At 53.2% G+C, this 23219-nt stretch overlaps 3 protein-coding genes across 3 annotated transcripts; all 3 read right to left on the bottom strand.

Moving 5' to 3' along the window:
* Positions 1–3837: 3837 nt before the first annotated feature.
* On the bottom strand, positions 3838–8326 carry LOC136563166 (protocadherin alpha-13-like). Its single transcript, XM_066560399.1, has one exon. It carries the CDS (start codon positions 6690–6692, stop codon positions 4128–4130), a length of 2565 nt encoding a protein of 854 aa, XP_066416496.1. The 5' UTR covers positions 6693–8326; the 3' UTR covers positions 3838–4127.
* Positions 8327–10424: 2098 nt separating this feature from the next.
* LOC136563158 (protocadherin alpha-13-like) lies at positions 10425–14826 on the bottom strand. The gene has a single exon (XM_066560386.1). The coding sequence runs from the start codon at positions 13292–13294 to the stop codon at positions 10493–10495; it is 2802 nt and encodes a 933-aa protein (XP_066416483.1). The 5' UTR covers positions 13295–14826; the 3' UTR covers positions 10425–10492.
* Positions 14827–14835: 9 nt separating this feature from the next.
* On the bottom strand, positions 14836–23216 carry LOC136563212 (protocadherin alpha-6-like). The gene is made up of 2 exons (XM_066560452.1): positions 19186–23216; positions 14836–14901 (listed from the first exon to the last, which is right to left on the bottom strand). The coding sequence occupies exons 1-2, from the start codon at positions 21682–21684 to the stop codon at positions 14836–14838; spliced, it is 2565 nt and encodes an 854-aa protein (XP_066416549.1). The 5' UTR covers positions 21685–23216.
* Positions 23217–23219: the final 3 nt, after the last annotated feature.

Below are 23219 nucleotides of genomic sequence, written 5' to 3'. Positions count from 1 at the left end.
TCCTCCAAGAACACTGCAAAAAAAAAAAAAAAAAGCATGATGACACCACATTCCTCATTTAACTCGATGGAGAGCAATTCTGCCTGACTCATTTTTCACCTGCAGAGCTATTACAAAATTCACCACGGAATTGTCACTGAAAGCATCCTCTGCATGCCCAGCACATCGACTCCTAGAAAAGCATTGAGGTCACTTCTCCGTCTGTCTTTCCTTCCCTCTACTCACCCTGTGCCAGGAAGCAGCAGAATCAAGTGAGAGCACATAATGTGCTCCAGACCTACAGGAATTTCAATTCAGGCTATATTTTGTTGAGCCAATGTGAAGATACCACAGCTGAACAGGTGATGCCTTGAGAGGCTACCTAGAACAGAGGCTGGACAGTGCTAAAGGAATAAAGTAGGAATTTATTAAAAGGCCTTCAAAGGATGCACCTTGGGCAGTACAGGAGCCCGACTGAGGATACTCCCAAGATGGGTGACGGGTCACAAGTTTTCACTTCTATAAGTTTTGGTCCATTTAAATATTGGGGTTGATTGTCCAATTACAGCTCCAGGTTAAGCAGTTCCATCCTCCCACATTGCTCTCATGAATTCACTGCTGGTTGCACTTGGGCCGGAACTTGCAACATTGTCCTTGGCTCTGGGGCTGGAAAAGGATTGTTTTGTCTGACTGAACTGTGAGGAGAACTTCCTAGCACTTTATATAAAGTTCAGAGTTATAGACCAATGCAGTATCTGATCAATAAGAAAAATGCCATACAGAATCTGGAAAACTTGGAAAGATAAAATTAAGGCATCATAGGAACCAAAGTACACCTGTCTCACACACAGCCTCTTCTGGTGGGAGTAACTCACCTGTAGCATCACTGGGTGCTTCTTCAGAAAAAGAAACTCTAGGAGCAGGAGTACTTGTTTTAATGGACAGTGTCCCATAGTGCCAGCTAGAAGACCAAGACCAGGGAAATGACTGATGCCATGTCCCAAGAAAGGCTGGCAGAATGACACAAATTTCAAAAAGTCTTCTCTTTTACCAAGAAAATTCCATATCCAAGACAAGTGATTCAAGGCATGGATGGCAAGTTACTTCATAAGCTGTAATATCACAGGGAACAACAGAAAACAAGAATACAGAGAACTGCTGGAGGGCCTGAGAGGATCCCAGAAGAGCAGCACTATGTGGTGGGCATTTTCTCAAGGATTTCTATTGGCATCCTCTATCACGAGGCCAAGGAAATGAGATCTCCACAGCTAACCAGGCATTCTCCACAATGCTGCAGGTCGTGTTCTGCTCAGCATCTACCTTTCCCTGGGGCAACACTCCTCCCCACTCAAATTCACCCTCCCCATCACACAGGCCCAGGCCTAATTTTGTGCCACACGCAGGATCACTGCCAAAATATCAAACATTACTCAACCCCAGCAACATGCCCTGCCTGTAAATCCCACTCTGCATGTGATCCAGGCCCTTGTACTTCCTCATCTTCCTTCATGGTCACCACAAAAGATGTACACAATGTCTAAAATCTCTTCCCAGCTACATGATCTTCACCGTGAATGCTTTGCTCCCATTCAGTAATCTCAGTTGGAATTGCCACAGAGCTGCAAGTTAGAGTTCATAAAAATTCTGTGATTAGAGCTGTTACAGCTCTGATCCCAGTCCACACAGATTTATTTCTTCAAGAGAACACAGCAAGTGCCAAAGCACAAGAGCACTCACAGGGTCAACCACATGGGACAGCTTGCACAGGATGAACTGGGCAAATCATGCAGGTTTTGGGGTGTTCTTGCAGATATGAGAACGATCCACATGTGACATCAGGACACACCATCTCTACTGAGGCCACTTGTGCAGTGCACAAGTAAAGAAAGTTGAGCACATCAAGATTACAGCCACATGTAATAATAAAATAAATCCTTGTAAATCCCACCTGAGGAGGAGCAAGGAATCATCGTGGCAAAATCTACAGCTGTAGAGACTATTACACAAGGATAGCAACTTGAAGCATTCCCCTCCCACAACACCTTGAAACCTTGAACCTGAAAAACTTGTTTCATCAGACAACATTCAGCACTCTCCATCTCACCAGCTCTTACTGTCACTGGCTGGGGTCTCTGTACAAATCACGAACAGGACGGGGCTGCTGGGGAACGCATCTCGAGCTGTTTGATTTTCCAGCATCACTCTCATTCCATGGTTATGACAATGGGAAGATGCCATCAGCTCACATTCCAGGCAGCAGACAAAGAACTTAATGTTACAATTTATTTTAAAAGTTTTTTGACCAATCCCACAAAGCAAAAGCGCACTGACAGTAGCTACATCCAACCACTATAAGCACACGTACCTTTGGTCAAACAATGCTTTCTTATTTCGAATACAAGACCTGCTTGTAAGGCTAAAAACACAATGCACAGAGCTCCATTATTAAGCATAGAACTTCCTAATATCTCACTAGATAAACTTTTCTGTAGTTTAGGGAGTTATTCTAGACAAGCGTTAATACACAGACCATTGTTCTGTTTGTCCTTACTTTTCTACTTCTGATTTTAAGGATTCCCACACTTACCAACACATGGCCTACACCAGGCAGGCAGCAGCAGCAGAGACAGTCCCTGGTGGAGAGACTCTTCACTGCAAGGGACACTGGGGGCATTTCAGTATCACACTCTCCTCTCTTTACCAGGAGGGCCTCCCACTCCAGACCCTTAGGAAGCAGGAAAACATCCTCAACAAAAACACTCTGTTCTCATCCTGTCACCCTTTCCTGTACAAATCCTTCACTCACCCACTCTGAGACGTGTTCTGAAGACAAATATATAACCTCATGATATTTTCTAATATGATCCATGGTCTTCCCAAGGATTTTCACTTTCCCCACACAAGTCTTTCTGCTGCTCATGGTCACCCTTCCCATCAGAAAAGGGCCAGGCCCTACACTATACAACAGACCACAGTTTCCTTTCCTACCACGAGGTTCAACATGACAATGGCTTATCCTTCCCAGCAATGACACACTGTAAAAATCCATGGACAGTACCATCAACACAGTGTATAGGAGATGCTCTGCTGCTGACACCTCATGCTTTGTAATGCTTCTCTATGGGAATACTATTATCAAAGGTGATGTTGGAACCTCTAAACAGGAATAGCACAAAAGGAGCAAAGGAGCTCCAAGGAGCAAAGGAGCAAAACTGTGACAAGGACACTAATAGATGATACTGCCTGTCTTGGAGAATCTTACTTGAGAATTAATGGGGAAAGGTGATCCTTGGATTTTGTGGGCTATTTGTTTATCTGTTCATTACAGAAATGAAGATTTCCACAGTTAAAGTCCTTTTAAGTTTGGTCATAGATGTAACAATTGATGCAAATTTTGAGAGAACATCAAAAAAGGACAGTATACTTCATACTACCTCGCTGGTCAGAAACGCAAATCCTCAGGAACTGGGCAGCAGGAAAACAACAGATAAATTTCCCTTTTGAAACACATACCTTGGATCACGCTTTATACTAAGCAGAACAGCATGATACTTGCCAAACAAACATAGAAAGATCATAGGAAATCTTTGCCACAACTACCCTATTTTCTAAATGAGTCTCATAGTAGAATGGTAATAGAGAACTTTTGTCCTTGAATATCCACTATGCACCTTGCATCGTACCTTCACATGACCATAATTAAAGACGAGGAGGGCAGTTTTCAATAAAAAAGACAAATGAAAACCAGCACGGTTATCAGTCAGCAAAGGCAAGGAGCTGGTACACCGCAACTGCGAGTCTGTCACCAACACAGCCTGGCTGTCTTGAACTCGTTCACCCAAATGGGGTGGAAATGCTACAGATGAGAAATAGAACCCCCTTGCTGCCTGCAAATCTCACACCACCGCGCACCTCTTGTCACACAGAAAACTAATTTAATTCTACAGCAGAACAACTCACATTTAGGGGACAAATCCTCACCTGCCTACAGAAACTGCTCACGGATGCTGATTTATTTATATTCTGTATCCCCCTAGAAAGAGCTGGGGGCCCAAGCAAGGTCACGGTGACAGATGCAAACGTGTCATTGTCATTCTTAAAGATCAGATAAGTAACCAATATCAGTAAGCCGTGGGAAATGACCAGGCTTAAAGCAGCATCAAGTCAGAGGTTGGATGCAAAGGAGCAGAGAAGGGAATGAAGGAAGGAAAACTGACCGTGTCGAGGAGAGCGGAGGGCTCCGGCTGCGTGTCCTTGGCTGCAGGGCCGGGCGGCGGCGGAGGGAAGTTGGGGCTGAAAACCATGAGGTCGCTCTTGGCAGCGCCGTCCGCCACGCACAGGCTGCGGCTGTGGCGCTGCGAGTAGGACCAGCTGCCCACTTCGCTGGCGCACACGAGCGTCGTGGGCCCGGGCCCCGAGAGCACGGCCGCCCGCGGCGCCCAGCGCGACGCCCCGTACAGCACCACGGCCAGCAGGAAGAGGCTGGACACGGCGCAGATGGCCACCACCAGCCACACGTTGGTGGCCGCGCTCGCCGCGCCGGGCCCCAGCTCCGCGCCCGCCGCCGAGCGCGACACCGCGGACGACGACGACGACGCCGCCGAGGATCCCGCGGCCAGCGCCGCCTCGGCGGCCTCGAGCAGCGACACGCTGAGCGTGGCCGTGGCCGAGCGCGCCGGCTCGCCGTGGTCGCGCACGACGATCAGCAGCCTCTGGCGAGGCCCGTCCGCCTCGTCCAGCGCCCGCGCCGTGCTCACCTCGCCGCTGTAGAGCCCCACGCGGAACGGGCCCTTGCCCCCTTGCGGCTCGCACAGCTCGTAGCGCAGCCACGCGTTGTAGCCCGAGTCGGCGTCCACGGCGCGGATCTTGGCCACCACCTGCCCCGCCGGCGCCCCCCACGCCGCCCACGCCCACAGCGTGCCCGACTCCGAGCCCGCCCCCGCCAGCGCCGCCGCCTCCGCTGCCGAGCCCGCGGCCGGCAGCAGCGCCGGCGCGTTGTCGTTCTCGTCCAGCACGAACAGCTGCACCGTGGCGTTGCCGCTCAGCGCCGGCTCCCCCGCGTCCACCGCGCGCACCTCGAACTGCAGCACCTGCAGCTCCTCGTAGTCCAAGGGCTGCAGCGCCCACAGGCGCCCGCTCTCCGCGTCCACCGACACGTAGCTCGACGCCGGACGCCACCCCATGCCCCCCGACGACGACGACGACCCCGCCGCCCCGCCCACGCCCACGCCCAGGCCGCCGTCCCACACCGAGTAGCTGACGCGCCCGTTGGCCGCCTCGTCCGGGTCCCGCGCCCACAGCCGCGCCAGCTCCGCGCCCGCCGCGTTGTTCTCCCGCGCCAGCACCGTGTACACGGCCTGCGCGAACAAGGGCGCGTTGTCGTTCACGTCCGACACCGGCACCCGCAGCCCGCGCCTGGCGCGCAGCGCCGGCGCCCCGCCGTCCTCCGCACGCACCTCCACCTCGTACTCCGACACCCGCTCCCGGTCCAGCGCCTCGCGCAGCACCAGCGAGTACGAGCCCAAGAACGTCGCCTCCAGACCGAACGGCGACGCCGGCCACACCCAGCACCGCACGCGACCGTTCTCCCCCGAGTCCCGGTCCGACACGCTCAGCAGGGCCACCACCGTCCCCACCGACGCGTCCTCCGCCACCGGCACCGACAGCGACGTCACCCACACCTCCGGAGCGTTGTCGTTCACGTCCAGCACCTCCAGTTCCACTCGACAGTGACCCGACAGCGGTGGTGTCCCTTGGTCTGTCGCTTCAATACGAAAATCAAATACACTGACTTCTTCGAAGTCCAGGGGTGCTGTGAGGTGAATTTCCCCAGTCTTCGGATTGACGGAAATTACATCTCTTCCACTCGGGGGAATGAAGCTGGTTGCGGTAAAAATAATTTTCGTGTTAATACCCTCATCCGCATCCGTGGCGTTCAGTCTTATCACGAGCGTTCCCTCTGTAGCATTTTCCGGTAGCTGTACTTTATACACAGACTGGTTGAATTTGGGCGCGTTGTCGTTTGCGTCCAGCACCGAGATCACCAGCTCCATGGTGCCCGTCAGAGACGGCCGGCCCCCGTCAGTCGCCGTCAGCACCAACCGGTGCACGGGAATCGTCTCGCGGTCCAGAGGTTTCGTTAAAACGAGGTCGGGTACAATATTTCGCTCATTCGATTTTTGTAAATCCAGAGAGAAATGCTCGCTGGGGCTGAGTGTGTACGTGAGCTGCGCGTTCGCTCCGATATCCGCATCCGACGCGCCCTCCAGTGGGATCTGAAACCCAGGAGGGGAGTTCTCCGATAAAGTGAGGTTTTTCCGGGCGGCGGGGAAGACGGGGGCATTGTCGTTGATGTCGGTGACCTCCAGCTGCACATGGAAGACGCGCAGCGGCCGCTCCAGCAGCACCTCCAGGCGCAGCGCGCACGGCGCGCTCTTGCCGCACAGCTCCTCCCGGTCGAGCCGCGAGCTCACCAGCAGCGCGCCGCTCGCCCCGCTCACCTCCACGCTCGCCCGCCGGCCCTGCGCCACCAGCCGCAGCCGCCGCGCCTCCGCCTCGCCCGCCTCCAGGCCCAGGTCCTGCGCCAGACGGCCCACCACCGTGCCGGCCTTGGCTTCCTCCGGCACCGAGTAGCGCACCTGCCCGCCCGACAGCGCCCAGGCCGCCTGCAGCACCAGCAGCCGCACCAGCGCCGCACAACAACGCTCGCCCATCCTTCCTGCCGCTCTGCCCGCCGCCAACGCCGCTCTGCCCGCCGGCCCCGGCCCGGGCCCCGCACGGCTCCCCGCCGCCGCCCGGACGCGCCGCCTCTGCTGCCCGGCCCAAGCCGCCCCCCCGCGCTCACAGCCGGGCTCTCCGCCGCACCGGGCCGGAGCCGCCCACACCGAGCCGTTCCTGAGCCTGCAGCGACACCGTGCGCTGCTCCGCCGCCTCACACGCTCCGTGACAGCGCCTGTGCCTCTGATCCGTCATGGCCATCTCTTCTGCTTTTTCGTGTTACGCTGCTCCTCTTTCTTTTATCTTTTTCCTAATCGCCTACTGTGTTCTTGTAAGTATTTCTTTCTTCTTTCTCGTCTGAATTTCTTCCCAGATATTTTTTTCCTCCAATTTTCTGTATTGAATAATTTTTATTTTCCCTTCTCTTTTCTGCCTCTTTCTGCTCTTTTATACTTTTCTTTCTTCTTTCTTCCCCGTTCCTTCTTTCTCCATCTTCCTCTCGTCTTCACCCTCTCTGGCAGGTCTCCAGCCGCTTCCGGGGCCCCTTCTGAGATCATCAAAGCCAGAGTGATCAGCGATAATTACGGAGCATCAGGTCCAGAAAGTGCTGCTCTCACCAGGGGTGAGGCTGTTAGGGACCAGCTCCGTTCAGCCTCGAGAGACAAATTCGGTGAGTGCTGGTCCTTTATAGTGTCTTCTGTTCTTTTTGCCCACTTGCTTGATTGGTTCGCACTTGCATGGATTCCCTCCTTTCTTTTTAATGTTCATCTTCATCTCCTTATGCTGTTTTCTTTACCTCTTCCCTTTTCTGTCTTTTATATTTTCTAGTTCTCCTTCCCTATGTCTTCTCTTTCCTGCTCTTTTTACTTCACTTCCTGTTCATTCCCATCCTTGTCTCTCTATTATTATTTTCCACCTGTACGAAAAGACTTTCCAAATGTCTACAGCTTGTTGGCGATGATGGATGTAAATGTCTTTTTGAAAGGGCTCTCATTCCTCTTTGCATCGATTCTTCAATTTCCTTTTGGTTTTTTCCCCATCACTCTTGTACCCTCGGGAACAGAATCACCAACCCCAGCTACTGGGATGTGTAATTAAAAGGTGCACCAAATATTACAAACAACTCAAGAGAGTTTTTCATTCTCAAAGCCATCACAGCCCAGCATACCAATGATCCAAGAATGCTACAAAACTCTTGGCAACCACAGCACCCAAACACTTTTCATATACCTCATGTATTCTACCAATATAATCAAAGGTTTTTCTCTATGACTCATGTTCCACCTGCACAGCCAACTAAAAGCAACCAGGGGAACACCACTGCATTGTCACTGAGAAAATCTGCTGCATTCCAAACGCATCTAATCCAAGAAAGGCATTAAGGTAATTTCTCCATCTGTCCTTGCTTCCACACACTCACCCCATGCCAGGCAGCAACAGGAAAGAAATGAGAGCAGACAGTGGTGCTCCAAACCTACAGGCATTTCAACCCAGGCAACATCCAGTCTGGATAGACAATACTCCAGTCTATCCAACATGAAGACACCACAGCTGAGCAGGAACCAAAGTACATTTGTCTCTCACATACAGCCCCTTCAGGTACAAGTGACTTACCTGTAGCATCACTGGTGTCGTCTTCCAAAAAAAAAAAATATTTTCAGAACAGGAGAATTGGATTTAAGGGACATTATACCCTAAGAATGTAATTTTGCATCATACTGGACAGAAAAAAAAATACATTCACCAAGAGCTTTGAAAAACAGGGACAGTGAGTAGTACTTCCTTTAGCACTTCTATCACCAGGGAAGCAGGAGGGACACCTGAAAGTTAGCAATATTCTCTCAACAGCAGCCTCAGCTCGAGAGAGTGGAAAAACTTTCCCCAGGACCAATGGATCACTGTCTAAACATCTGCCACCTGACAACTGCCAGTATTTCACCATCTGCATCTCATCCACTGTTACACATTGCCAATGTGAGAGAAGAAAAAAGGGTGAGTGTAGGGGAAGAAAACAAAGTAACGTGTCCCACTGTACCTGAAATGCCAGGTCTGACAACATCTTGAATACAGAGAGCAATTCCTCCCCTCCCTAGCTACACCAAGATCAGAGGAATTACTCAGGCAACATTCTGAGAAGGCTGGCACAATTACACTAATTTCAGAAAGCTTTTGAAACTTTACACAAATTTCTAAAAATTTCAAAAGTCCAACAACATTCCACAACAAAGAGAAGCAATTAAAGGCGTGCATTGCAGGCACTTTTACAAGCAGTAACATCACATAAAACAACAAAGCTCAAGGATGTCCAGACCTGCTGGACGTCCTGAGAAGATCCCAGAAGAGCAGCCCTGTGTGCTGGGCTCTTTCTCCATGTTTTCCACTGGCATCCTCTATGCTGTGCCACTGGAAATGAGGCCTCTACACCTAAGCAAACATTCTCCATTTCATCCACAATGACACAGACCACGTTCTACTCAGCATCTCTGTTCCCCTGAGGCAACTCACTTCCCCACTCAGACTCCCCCTCCCCACCGTACAGGTCCAGGCCCTACCTGATGCCATTCGAGGAATCCCTGCCAAAATCTCAAACATTTCTCAACTCCAGCAATATGTCCCATCTGTAAATCACACTCTGTATAGCATCTAAGCCTTGGCACCACTTCACCTTCCCTCATGATCAGCACAAAGAACATGTGAAACTCTTCAAAACTACACAGCCTTCAGCAGGCTCTTCCCACCTGCATGAAATTTACCGTGAACACTTTGCTTCTTTTCAGCAACCTCACATGAAAATAGCACAGAGCTGCACATTAGAATTCTTAGAGATTCTGTGATCAGAACATGATGGGAGTCAGCATATGTGGATTATGTTCTTCAAGAGAACCACACCAAATAATGTAGCACAAGCACTCAAACAAGTTCAACACAGAGCATTTGTACTGCAGAAATCTTGAGCTGGGATGCTGTGCAAGGTTTGCAGAGCCATGGGTGACAACAGGACACATCATCTCTACCAGGTCCAAGTCTACAAAAAGTAGAAGTCGAGTGCACAAAGATGGCACTCACCCCTCATTACATGCACTGAGATAACAACCAAAACACTGACAAGCACAACACCATAATGGATTATACTGAATGTGTAGGAGAAATTGGTTTGGGTTTTGTTGGTAGGGGTTATTTTCTGGATAGTTTGTTTGCTTTCTTTTCATAAAAGGTTATTTCTACAGCTTTTGAAGTGATGTTGCTGTTGATATGAATTTTGATGGAACATCAAAAGACTACACGGTATTTCCTACTAGTTCTCTGGCCAGAAAACTACATTCACAACTCGGGGAACGGGAGCAAGGAAAAGAAAATTCCACTTTCTAACACTTACCCTTGGAGAAAACTCTTTACTCTGAAAACAGTAATTCTAAGCAAAGTAACAAGATCATTGGGAACAGATCATAGGAAAGGCTCTCCACATCTTCCTGTTTCATAATGTCTTTAGCATTAGAACCGAATTTGATGGTTTACCCATCCATTGACAGACAAAAAGATAAAACTCAATTTCCAACTTGCACAAAATTGTTCGAGAGCAGAATCAGAGAGGAGGAAGCCTATTTATGCTAGAAAACAAAACCTAAACACAGGACAGTCCACCAATGGCTGGGAAATGTGAACACTACAGCCTGCATGTCTTTACACTCATGAAATAAAGTCCAGTAAAAATGCGACCCACCAGGGAAAATGCGCATATTCTGCAAAGCTGACAACTCTTATCACAAGGGACAAGGATTTCATACTACGGGAGAACCTACACACAGAACAGAAAACCACACCTACGGACAATACGCTCTGCGGAGTGGGCTAATGTGTCTATTTCCACTCCATCACCCTCAACACCCCAGAAAACGAGAAAGAGCCGGGTGGCTTCGGCGGGAGATGCACAGGTAGGATTCTCATCCTGAAGCACTCGACAAGTATCAACCGCCCACAGAGCGGGGCGGCGGAGCCCGGCTCCAAACAACAATTGCACAGGGGGCGGGAGAGACTGGGCAGAGAGGGGGACAGGCGTCGGTGAAGGGAGAGAAAGGAGAAAAGCAGTGCCACTGACCGTGTCGAGGAGAGCGGAGGGCTCCGGCTGCGTGTCCTTGGCTGCAGGGCCGGGCGGCGGCGGAGGGAAGTTGGGGCTGAAAACCATGAGGTCGCTCTTGGCAGCGCCGTCCGCCACGCACAGGCTGCGGCTGTGGCGCTGCGAGTAGGACCAGCTGCCCACTTCGCTGGCGCACACGAGCGTCGTGGGCCCGGGCCCCGAGAGCACGGCCGCCCGCGGCGCCCAGCGCGACGCCCCGTACAGCACCACGGCCAGCAGGAAGAGGCTGGACACGGCGCAGATGGCCACCACCAGCCACACGTTGGTGGCCGCGCTCGCCGCGCCGGGCCCCAGCTCCGCGCCCGCCGCCGAGCGCGACACCGCGGACGACGACGACGCCGCCGAGGATCCCGCGGCCAGCGCCGCCTCGGCGGCCTCGAGCAGCGACACGCTGAGCGTGGCCGTGGCCGAGCGCGCCGGCTCGCCGTGGTCGCGCACGACGATCAGCAGCCTCTGGCGAGGCCCGTCCGCCTCGTCCAGCGCCCGCGCCGTGCTCACCTCGCCGCTGTAGAGCCCCACGCGGAACGGGCCCTTGCCCCCTTGCGGCTCGCACAGCTCGTAGCGCAGCCACGCGTTGTAGCCCGAGTCGGCGTCCACGGCGCGGATCTTGGCCACCACCTGCCCCGCCGGCGCCCCCCACGCCGCCCACGCCCACAGCGTGCCCGACTCCGAGCCCGCCCCCGCCAGCGCCGCCGCCGCCGCCTCCGCTGCCGAGCCCGCGGCCGGCAGCAGCGCCGGCGCGTTGTCGTTCTCGTCCAGCACGAACAGCTGCACCGTGGCGTTGCCGCTCAGCGCCGGCTCCCCCGCGTCCACCGCGCGCACCTCGAACTGCAGCACCTGCAGCTCCTCGTAGTCCAAGGGCTGCAGCGCCCACAGGCGCCCGCTCTCCGCGTCCACCGACACGTAGCTCGACGCCGGACGCCACCCCATGCCACCCGACGACGACGACGACCCCGCCGCCCCGCCCACGCCCACGCCCAGGCCGCCGTCCCACACCGAGTAGCTGACGCGCCCGTTGGCCGCCTCGTCCGGGTCCCGCGCCCACAGCCGCGCCAGCTCCGCGCCCGCCGCGTTGTTCTCCCGCGCCAGCACCGTGTACACGGCCTGCGCGAACAAGGGCGCGTTGTCGTTCACGTCCGACACCGGCACCCGCAGCCCGCGCCTGGCGCGCAGCGCCGGCGCCCCGCCGTCCTCCGCACGCACCTCCACCTCGTACTCCGACACCCGCTCCCGGTCCAGCGCCTCGCGCAGCACCAGCGAGTACGAGCCCGAGAACGTCGCCTCCAGACCGAACGGCGACGCCGGCCACACCCAGCACCGCACGCGACCGTTCTCCCCCGAGTCCCGGTCCGACACGCTCAGCAGGGCCACCACCGTCCCCACCGACGCGTCCTCCGCCACCGGCACCGACAGCGACGTCACCCACACCTCCGGAGCGTTGTCGTTCACGTCCAGCACCTCCAGCACCACCTTGCAGTGACCCGACAGAGAGGGTGTCCCTTTATCCCTTGCTTCGATTTGTATCTCATATAAAGGAACCTCTTCATAGTCCACGGTGCCCCCCAGGTTTATTTCACCCGTCCTGGCATTTAAAAGGAAAATATTCATCCCCTTTTCTGGAAAAGTATTGCTCACACTAAATGTCACCTCTCCATTACTTCCCAAATCTGGATCCGTGGCATTCACCCTTGCCACCAGTGTCCCCACGCCAGCGCTCTCTGGCAGCTGCACTTTATACACGGACTGGTTGAACTGGGGCGCGTTGTCGTTGGCATCCTCCACCGTGATCACCAGCTCCATTGTCCCCGTCAGAGACGGCCGGCCCCCGTCTGTCGCCGTCAGCACCAACCGGTGCACGGGAATCGTCTCGCGGTCCAGAGATTTCGTTAGTACCAGAAACAGGGATTCTCGGTATTCCTCACTCCGATGCAAATCCAGAGAGAAATGCTCGCTGGGGCTGAGTGTGTACGTGAGCTGCGCGTTCGCTCCGATATCCGCATCCGACGCGCCTTCCAGCGGGAAACGAGACCCCGGCAGAGTGGTAAATTCCGCGATGCTGAGGTTTCTGCGGGCGGCGGGGAAGACGGGGGCATTGTCGTTGATGTCGGTGACCTCCAGCTGCACATGGAAGACGCGCAGCGGCCGCTCCAGCAGCACCTCCAGGCGCAGCGCGCACGGCGCGCTCTTGCCGCACAGCTCCTCCCGGTCGAGCCGCGAGCTCACCAGCAGCGCGCCGCTCGCCCCGCTCACCTCCACGCTCGCCCGCCGGCCCTGCGCCACCAGCCGCAGCCGCCGCGCCTCCGCCTCGCCCGCCTCCAGGCCCAGGTCCTGCGCCAGACGGCCCACCACCGTGCCGGCCTTGGCTTCCTCCGGCACCGAGTAGCGCACCTGCCCGCCCGACAGCGCCCAGGCCGCCTGCAGCACCAGCAGCCGCACCAGCGCCGCACAACAACGCTCGCCCATCCTTCCTGCCGCTCTGCCCGCCGCCAACGCCGCTCTGCCCGCCGGCCCCGGCCCGGGCCCCGCACGGCTCCCCGCCGCCGCCCGGACGCGCCGCCTCTGCTGCCCGGCCCAAGCCGCCCCCCCGCGCTCACAGCCGGGCTCTCCGCCGCACCGGGCCGGAGCCGCCCACACCGAGCCGTTCCTGAGCCTGCAGCGACACCGTGCGCTGCTCCGCCGCCTCGCACGCTCCGTGACAGCGCCTGTGCCTCCGCTCCGTCATGGCCACCTCCTCTGCTGTCTCCTCATTTGTGCTCCTCTTATTTTTCTTATCTCTTTTTCTTTATCGTTTGCTATTTGCTTACATAGATGCATTTCTTTCTCTCCTCTTCTCCTTCCTTTCTTCCATCCGTTTATTCTCTAGTTTTCATCGGTTTGCCTTTCCCTTCCCTTTCCTATTCTTTCCTTTTTAGTCTTCCTCTTCTTTTCTATTGTTTCCTCTCCACATTGTCCTTTTCCTTTATTGCCCTGCCCTAATCTTTAAGCCATTTTTCCTTCCTTTCTTCTCTTCGCTCTTCTTTACCCCCTCCGGTAATTCGCCAGTTGCCTCCTGCGCCGCGGCGGAGACCATCAAAGTCGGAGCTACCAGTGCCAATTATGGTCTATCAGCGCCGGGGCACGGCTGTTCCGGAGCAGCGCCTCTCAGCGTGTGAAGATAAGGTCGGTGCCTGCTGATCAGGTCCTTTATGTTCCTTCTTTTTATTTCCATTCTCTTCTTTCTCTGTTACTTCCTTACTCCCTTTCTGTCTCACTATTTTCTTGTAGAGTCGCCTTCCTTGATATATCCTATTCTCTTTCTTCTGCTATTCTTTCTCTTCTTTTTTTTCTCTCTTTCCCTTCTATTTCCCAGTTGTCTTTCACTATGTCTTCTTCATGCTCTTAACAGTCATATTTTTTCTTCCTCTTTCTCATTTTCTTTCCTTATCTCTTACGTGCTTCTATTTCCTTCACTAACATTCTTTCCAAATGTTTACATAATACTAGCAATGAACACGTCCTTTGAATAATGTTCTCATTCTTCTTCCTTGCAACGATTCCTTCCATTGCTTCTTTTTTCCACTTCTTTCTTCTTTTTACTTATTCAGTTTTATCTTTCTTTTTCTTTGCTTTTTTTCTTTCTCTCCTCGCTGTCAAGTCTTTCCCTCCGCTCGTCTGTTGTTGCCATCCTTGTATCTTCTATTGTGTATTTTCCCCTTAAGGAAATGTTTTTAAAATAGCTACACCATCACACCATGAAGCACCAACATGCTTTAGCAACAGGACACTCCCCTTCTCCCTCTCCTTCCTCATGACAGGGAATAGCCTTCTTGCTTTCCTCCCATACCATGCACCTGCAGCTTCCTCTCCCTTCAGGATCCAATCCATGTTTGGAGCCTTCAGTCATCTCAAGGACCCAAGAAATAAATCAATAAAGCAATCATATAGTAAAGAACAGCTTTGTTACATCAGAGAAGAGTCCACCCATTCAGACATCTAATACAAAAAAGGCTCCAGAGACCAAGCTCTCAAGGGAGTCTCTCATCTACAGAATCAAACCCATCAGAGTCCACCATGACAATCCTCCAAAAACACTGCAAAAAAAAAAAAAAAAGCATGATGATACCACATTCCTCATTTAACTCGATGGAGAGCAATTCTGCCTGACTAATTTTTCACCTGCAGAGCTATTACAAAATTCACCACGGAATTGTCACTGAAAGCATCCTCTGCATGCCCAGCACATCGACTCCTAGAAAAGCATTGAGGTCACTTCTCCGTCTGTCTTTCCTTCCCTCTACTGACCCTGTACTAGGAAGCAGCAGAATCAAGTGAGAGCACATAATGTGCTCCAGACCTACAGGAATTTCAATTCAGGCAATATTTTGTTGATCCAATGTGAAGATACCACAGCTGAACAGGTGATGCCTTGAGAGGCTACCTAGAACAGAGGCTGGACAGTGCTAAAGGAATAAAGTAGGAATTTATTAAAAGGCCTTCAAAGGATGCACCTTGGGCAGTACAGGAGCCCGACTGAGGATACTCCCAAGATGGGTGACGGGTCACAAGTTTTCACTTCTATAAGTTTTGGTCCATTTAAATATTGGGGTTGATTGTCCAATTACAGCTCCAGGTTAAGCAGTTCCATCCTCCCACATTGCTCTCATGAATTCACTGCTGGTTGCACTTGGGCCGGAACTTGCAACATTGTCCTTGGCTCTGGGGCTGGAAAAAGATTGTTTTGTCTGATTGAACTGTGAGGAGAACTTCCTAACACTTTATATAAAGTTCAGAGTTATAGACCAATGCAGTATCTGATCAATAAGAAAAATGCCATAGAGAATCTGGAAAACTTGGAAAGATAAAATTAAGGCATCATAGGAACCAAAGTACACCTGTCTCACACACAGCCTCTTCTGGTGGGAGTAACTCACCTGTAGCATCACTGGGTGCTTCTTCAGAAAAAGAAACTCCAGGAGCAGGAGTACTTGTTTTAATGGACAGTGTCCCTTAGTGCCAGCTGGAAGACCACGACCAGGGAAATGACTGATGCCATGTCCCAAGAAAGGCTGGCAGAATGACACAAATTTCAAAAAGTCTTCTCTTTTACCAAGAAAATTCCATATCCAACTCAAGTGATTCAAGGCATGGATGGCAAGTTACTTCATAAGCTGTAATATCACAGGGAACAACAGAAAACAAGAATACAGAGAACTGCTGGAGGGCCTGAGAGGATCCCAGAAGAGCAGCACTATGTGGTGGGCATTTTCTCAAGGATTTCTATTGGCATCCTCTATCACGAGGCTGAGGAAATGAGATCTCCACAGCTAACCAGGCATTCTCCACAATGCTGCAGGTCGTGTTCTACTCAGCATCTACCTTTCCCTGGGGCAACACTCCTCCCCACTCAAATTCACCCTCCCCATCACACAGGCCCAGGCCTAATTTTGTGCCACACGCAGGATCACTGCCAAAATATCAAACATTACTCAACCCCAGCAACATGCCCTGCCTGTAAATCCCACTCTGCATGTGATCCAGGCCCTTGTACTTCCTCATCTTCCTTCATGGTCACCACAAAAGATGTACACAATGTCTAAAATCTCTTCCCAGCTACATGATCTTCACCGTGAATGCTTTGCTCCCATTCAGTAATCTCAGTTGGAATTGCCACAGAGCTGCAAGTTAGAGTTCATAAAAATTCTGTGATTAGAGCTGTTACAGCTCTGATCCCAGTCCACACAGATTTATTTCTTCAAGAGAACACAGCAAGTACCAAAGCACAAGAGCACTCACAGGGTCAACCAAATGGGACAGCTTGCACAGGATGAACTGGGCAAATCATGCAGGTTTTGGGGTGTTCTTGCAGATATGAGAATGATCCACATGTGACATCAGGACACACCATCTCTACTGAGGCCACTTGTGCAGTGCACAAGTAAAGAAAGTTGAGCACATCAAGATTACAGCCACATGTAATAATAAAATAAATCCGTGTAAATCCCACCTGAGGAGGAGCAAGGAATCATCATGGCAAAATCTACAGCTGTAGAGACTATTACACAAGGATAGCAACTTGAAGCATTCCCCTCCCACAACACCTTGAAACCTTGAACCTGAAAAACTTGTTTCATCAGACAACATTCAGCACTCTCCATCTCACCAGCTCTTACTGTCACTGGCTGGGGTCTCTGTACAAATCACGAACAGGACGGGGCTGCTGGGGAACGCATCTCGAGCTGTTTGATTTTCCAGCATCACTCTCATTCCATGGTTATGACAATGGGAAGATGCCATCAGCTCACATTCCAGGCAGCAGACAAAGAACTTAATGTTACAACTTACTTTAAAAGTTTTTTGCCCAATCCCACAAAGCAAAAGCGCACTGACAGTAGCTACATCCAACCACTATAAGCACATGTCCCTTCAGTTAAACAATGCTTGCTTATTTCAAATACAAGACCTGCTTGTAAGCCTTAAAACACAATGCACAGAGCTCCATTATTCAGTTTAGAACTTTCTAATATCTTACTAGATAAACTTTTCTGTAGCTTAGAGAGTTATTCTAGACAAGCGTTAATACACAGACCATTGTTTTGTTTGTCCTTACTTTTCTACTTCTTATATAATTTTTCTGCTGACAAATCTCATGGCTACTGCTTAGCTATAATCACAGTTCTGTTGTCTCTGAGGCCTGCCTTTTGCATTTTTCCCAAAATCCTCTGATTTTAAGGATTCCCACACTTACCAACACATGGCCTACACCAGGCAGGCAGCAGCAGCAGAGACAGTCCCTGGTGGAGAGACTCCTCACTGCCAGGGACACTGGGGGCATTTCAGTATCACACTCTCATCTCTTTACCAGGAGGGCCTCCCACTCCAGACCCTTAGGAAGCAGGAAAACATCCTCAACAAAAACACTCTGTTCTCATCCTGTCACCCTTTCCTGTACAAATCCTTCACTCACCCACTCTGAGACGTGTTCTGAAGACAAATATATAACCTCATGATATTTTCTAATATGATCCATGGTCTTCCCAAGAAGCTTCATTTTCCCCACACAAGTCTTTCTGCTGCTCATGGTCACCCTTCCCATCAGAAAAGGGCCAGGCCCTACACTATACAACAGACCACAGTTTCCTTTCCTACCACGAGGTTCAACATGACAATGGCTTATCCTTCCCAGCAATGACACACTGTAAAAATCCATGGACAGTACCATCAACACAGTGTATAGGAGATGCTCTGCTGCTGACACCTCATGCTTTGTAATGCTTCTCTATGGGAATACTATTATCAAAGGTGATGTTGGAACCTCTAAACAGGAATAGCACAAAAGGAGCAAAGGAGCTCCAAGGAGCAAAGGAGCAAAACTGTGACAAGGACACTAATAGATGATACTGCCTGTCTTGGAGAATCTTACTTGAGAATTAATGGGGAAAGGTGATCCTTGGATTTTGCGGGCTATTTGTTTATCTGTTCATTACAGAAATGAAGATTTCCACAGTTAAAGTCCTTTTAAGTTTGGTCATAGATGTAACAATTGATGCAAATTTTGAGAGAACATCAAAAAAGGACAGTATACTTCACACTACCTCGCTGGTCAGAAATGCAAATCCTCAGGAACTGGGCAGCAGGAAAACAACAGATGAATTTCCCTTTTGAAACACATACCTTGGATCACGCTTTATACTAAGCAGAACAGCATGATACTTGCCAAACAAACATAGAAAGATCATAGGAAATCTTTGCCACAACTACCCTATTTTCTAAATGAGTCTCATAGTAGAATGGTAATAGAGAACTTTTGTCCTTGAATATCCACTATGCACCTTGCATCATACCTTCACATGACCATAATTAAAGACGAGGAGGGCAGTTTTCAATAAAAAAGACAAATGAAAACCAGCACGGTTATCAGTCAGCAAAGGCAAGGAGCTGGTACACCATAACTGCGAGTCTGTCACCAACACGGCCTGGCTGTCTTGAACTCTTTCACCCAAACTGGCTGGAAATGCTACAGATGAGAAATAGAACCCCCTTGCTGCCTGCAAATCTCACACCACTGCGCACCTCTTGTCACACAGAAAAGTAATTTAATTCTACAGCAGAACAACTCACATTTTGGGGACCAAACCTCACCTGCCTACAGTAACTGCTCGCAGATGCTGATTTATTTATATTCTGTATCCCCCTAGAAAGAGCTGGGGGCCCAAGCAAGGTCACGGTGACAGATGCAAACGTGTCATTGTCATTCTTAAAGATCAGATAGGTAACCAGGATCAGAAAGCCGTGGGAAATGACCCAGCTGAAAGCAGCATCAAGTAAGAGAGCGTATAAAAAGGAGCAGAGAAGGGAATGAAGGAAGGAAAACTGACCGTGTCGAGGAGAGCGGAGGGCTCCGGCTGCGTGTCCTTGGCTGCAGGGCCGGGCGGCGGCGGAGGGAAGTTGGGGCTGAAAACCATGAGGTCGCTCTTGGCAGCGCCGTCCGCCACGCACAGGCTGCGGCTGTGGCGCTGCGAGTAGGACCAGCTGCCCACTTCGCTGGCGCACACGAGCGTCGTGGGCCCGGGCCCCGAGAGCACGGCCGCCCGCGGCGCCCAGCGCGACGCCCCGTACAGCACCACGGCCAGCAGGAAGAGGCTGGACACGGCGCAGATGGCCACCACCAGCCACACGTTGGTGGCCGCGCTCGCCGCGCCGGGCCCCAGCTCCGCGCCCGCCGCCGAGCGCGACACCGCGGACGACGACGACGCCGCCGAGGATCCCGCGGCCAGCGCCGCCTCGGCGGCCTCGAGCAGCGACACGCTGAGCGTGGCCGTGGCCGAGCGCGCCGGCTCGCCGTGGTCGCGCACGACGATCAGCAGCCTCTGGCGAGGCCCGTCCGCCTCGTCCAGCGCCCGCGCCGTGCTCACCTCGCCGCTGTAGAGCCCCACGCGGAACGGGCCCTTGCCCCCTTGCGGCTCGCACAGCTCGTAGCGCAGCCACGCGTTGTAGCCCGAGTCGGCGTCCACGGCGCGGATCTTGGCCACCACCTGCCCCGCCGGCGCCCCCCACGCCGCCCACGCCCACAGCGTGCCCGACTCCGAGCCCGCCCCCGCCAGCGCCGCCGCCGCCGCCTCCGCTGCCGAGCCCGCGGCCGGCAGCAGCGCCGGCGCGTTGTCGTTCTCGTCCAGCACGAACAGCTGCACCGTGGCGTTGCCGCTCAGCGCCGGCTCCCCCGCGTCCACCGCGCGCACCTCGAACTGCAGCACCTGCAGCTCCTCGTAGTCCAAGGGCTGCAGCGCCCACAGGCGCCCGCTCTCCGCGTCCACCGACACGTAGCTCGACGCCGGACGCCACCCCATGCCACCCGACGACGACGACGACCCCGCCGCCCCGCCCACGCCCACGCCCAGGCCGCCGTCCCACACCGAGTAGCTGACGCGCCCGTTGGCCGCCTCGTCCGGGTCCCGCGCCCACAGCCGCGCCAGCTCCGCGCCCGCCGCGTTGTTCTCCCGCGCCAGCACCGTGTACACGGCCTGCGCGAACAAGGGCGCGTTGTCGTTCACGTCCAACACCGGCACCCGCAGCCCGCGCCTGGCGCGCAGCGCCGGCGCCCCGCCGTCCTCCGCACGCACCTCCACCTCGTACTCCGACACCCGCTCCCGGTCCAGCGCCTCGCGCAGCACCAGCGAGTACGAGCCCAAGAACGTCGCCTCCAGACCGAACGGCGACGCCGGCCACACCCAGCACCGCACGCGACCGTTCTCCCCCGAGTCCCGGTCCGACACGCTCAGCAGGGCCACCACCGTCCCCACCGACGCGTCCTCCGCCACCGGCACCGACAGCGACGTCACCCACACCTCCGGCGCGTTGTCGTTCACGTCCAGCACCTCCAGCACCACCTTGCAGTGACCCGACAGCGGAGGGTTTCCCTGATCTGTAGCATCCACTTGCAGGCGGTAGAGACTAACATCCTCAAAGTCTAATCTACTCCTGAGACGAATCTCTCCACTTTTTCTGTCGATACCGAAAACGCCTTTTCCATCCTGAGGAAACTGATTCTCGAGAGAATACGAGATATTACTGTTTGAACCTTCATCTAAATCCGTGGCATTTAGTTTAATGACTAAGGTGCCCTGTTCTGCATTTTCCGGCAGTTGCACTTTATACACAGACTGGTTGAACTGGGGTGCGTTGTCGTTTGCATCCAGCACGGAGATCACCAGCTCCATGGTCCCCGTCAGAGACGGCCGGCCCCCGTCAGTCGCCGTCAGCACCAACCGGTGCACGGGAATCGTCTCGCGGTCCAGAGATTTCCTGAGCACCAGGAATAAGGACTCACCGTCCTCCTCCATTTTCTGTAAATCCAGAGAGAAATGCTCGCTGGGGCTGAGTGTGTAGGTGAGCTGCGCGTTCGCTCCGATATCCGCATCCGACGCGCTCTCCAGCGGGAAACGAGACCCCGGCAGAGACGATTCCGCGATGCTGAGGTTTTTTCGGGCGGCGGGGAAGACGGGGGCATTGTCGTTGATGTCGGTGACCTCCAGCTGCACATGGAAGACGCGCAGCGGCCGCTCCAGCAGCACCTCCAGGCGCAGCGCGCACGGCGCGCTCTTGCCGCACAGCTCCTCCCGGTCGAGCCGCGAGCTCACCAGCAGCGCGCCGCTCGCCCCGCTCACCTCCACGCTCGCCCGCCGGCCCTGCGCCACCAGCCGCAGCCGCCGCGCCTCCGCCTCGCCCGCCTCCAGGCCCAGGTCCTGCGCCAGACGGCCCACCACCGTGCCGGCCTTGGCTTCCTCCGGCACCGAGTAGCGCACCTGCCCGCCCGACAGCGCCCAGGCCGCCTGCAGCACCAGCAGCCGCACCAGCGCCGCACAACAACGCTCGCCCATCCTTCCTGCCGCTCTGCCCGCCGCCAACGCCGCTCTGCCCGCCGGCCCCGGCCCGGGCCCCGCACGGCTCCCCGCCGCCGCCCGGACGCGCCGCCTCTGCTGCCCGGCCCAAGCCGCCCCCCCGCGCTCACAGCCGGGCTCTCCGCCGCACCGGGCCGGAGCCGCCCACACCGAGCCGTTCCTGAGCCTGCAGCGACACCGTGCGCTGCTCCGCCGCCTCGCACGCTCCGTGACAGCGCCTGTGCCTCCGCTCCGTCATGGCCACCTCCTCTGCTGTCTCCTCATTTGTGCTCCTCTTATTTTTCTTATCTCTTTTTCTTTATCGTTTGCTATTTGCTTACATAGATGCATTTCTTTCTCTCCTCTTCTCCTTCCTTTCTTCCATCCGTTTATTCTCTAGTTTTCATCGGTTTGCCTTTCCCTTCCCTTTCCTATTCTTTCCTTTTTAGTCTTCCTCTTCTTTTCTATTGTTTCCTCTCCACATTGTCCTTTTCCTTTATTGCCCTGCCCTAATCTTTAAGCCATTTTTCCTTCCTTTCTTCTCTTCGCTCTTCTTTACCCCCTCCGGTAATTCGCCAGTTGCCTCCTGCGCCGCGGCGGAGACCATCAAAGTCGGAGCTACCAGTGCCAATTATGGTCTATCAGCGCCGGGGCACGGCTGTTCCGGAGCAGCGCCTCTCAGCGTGTGAAGATAAGGTCGGTGCCTGCTGATCAGGTCCTTTATGTTCCTTCTTTTTATTTCCATTCTCTTCTTTCTCTGTTACTTCCTTACTCCCTTTCTGTCTCACTATTTTCTTGTAGAGTCGCCTTCCTTGATATATCCTATTCTCTTTCTTCTGCTATTCTTTCTCTTCTTTTTTTTCTCTCTTTCCCTTCTATTTCCCAGTTGTCTTTCACTATGTCTTCTTCATGCTCTTAACAGTCATATTTTTTCTTCCTCTTTCTCATTTTCTTTCCTTATCTCTTACGTGCTTCTATTTCCTTCACTAACATTCTTTCCAAATGTTTACATAATACTAGCAATGAACACGTCCTTTGAATAATGTTCTCATTCTTCTTCCTTGCAACGATTCCTTCCATTGCTTCTTTTTTCCACTTCTTTCTTCTTTTTACTTATTCAGTTTTATCTTTCTTTTTCTTTGCTTTTTTTCTTTCTCTCCTCGCTGTCAAGTCTTTCCCTCCGCTCGTCTGTTGTTGCCATCCTTGTATCTTCTATTGTGTATTTTCCCCTTAAGGAAATGTTTTTAAAATAGCTACACCATCACACCATGAAGCACCAACATGCTTTAGCAACAGGACACTCCCCTTCTCCCTCTCCTTCCTCATGACAGGGAATAGCCTTCTTGCTTTCCTCCCATACCATGCACCTGCAGCTTCCTCTCCCTTCAGGATCCAATCCATGTTTGGAGCCTTCAGTCATCTCAAGGACCCAAGAAATAAATCAATAAAGCAATCATATAGTAAAGAACAGCTTTGTTACATCAGAGAAGAGTCCACCCATTCAGACATCTAATACAAAAAAGGCTCCAGAGACC

This window comes from Molothrus aeneus, chromosome 15, assembly GCF_037042795.1.
Source record: "Molothrus aeneus isolate 106 chromosome 15, BPBGC_Maene_1.0, whole genome shotgun sequence".
Lineage (NCBI taxonomy): Eukaryota > Metazoa > Chordata > Aves > Passeriformes > Icteridae > Molothrus > Molothrus aeneus.
The sequence above is the reverse complement of the archived record's forward strand: the minus strand, read 5'-3'. Positions and strand labels throughout refer to the sequence as shown.

What these genes read in the sequence shown, in the direction of transcription:
- LOC136563166 (XM_066560399.1), bottom strand. Translation starts at nt 6,692, where the DNA reads ATGGGCGAGCGTTGTTGTGCGGCGCTGGTGCGGCTGCTGGTGCTGCAG.
- LOC136563158 (XM_066560386.1), bottom strand. Translation starts at nt 13,294, where the DNA reads ATGGGCGAGCGTTGTTGTGCGGCGCTGGTGCGGCTGCTGGTGCTGCAG.
- LOC136563212 (XM_066560452.1), bottom strand. Translation starts at nt 21,684, where the DNA reads ATGGGCGAGCGTTGTTGTGCGGCGCTGGTGCGGCTGCTGGTGCTGCAG. An exon ending in CCTCCGCTCTCCTCGACACG is followed by an intron (nt 14,902 to 19,185) that starts GTCAGTTTTCCT and finishes TTTTTTTTGCAG; the next exon opens with TGTTTTTGGAGGATTGTCAT.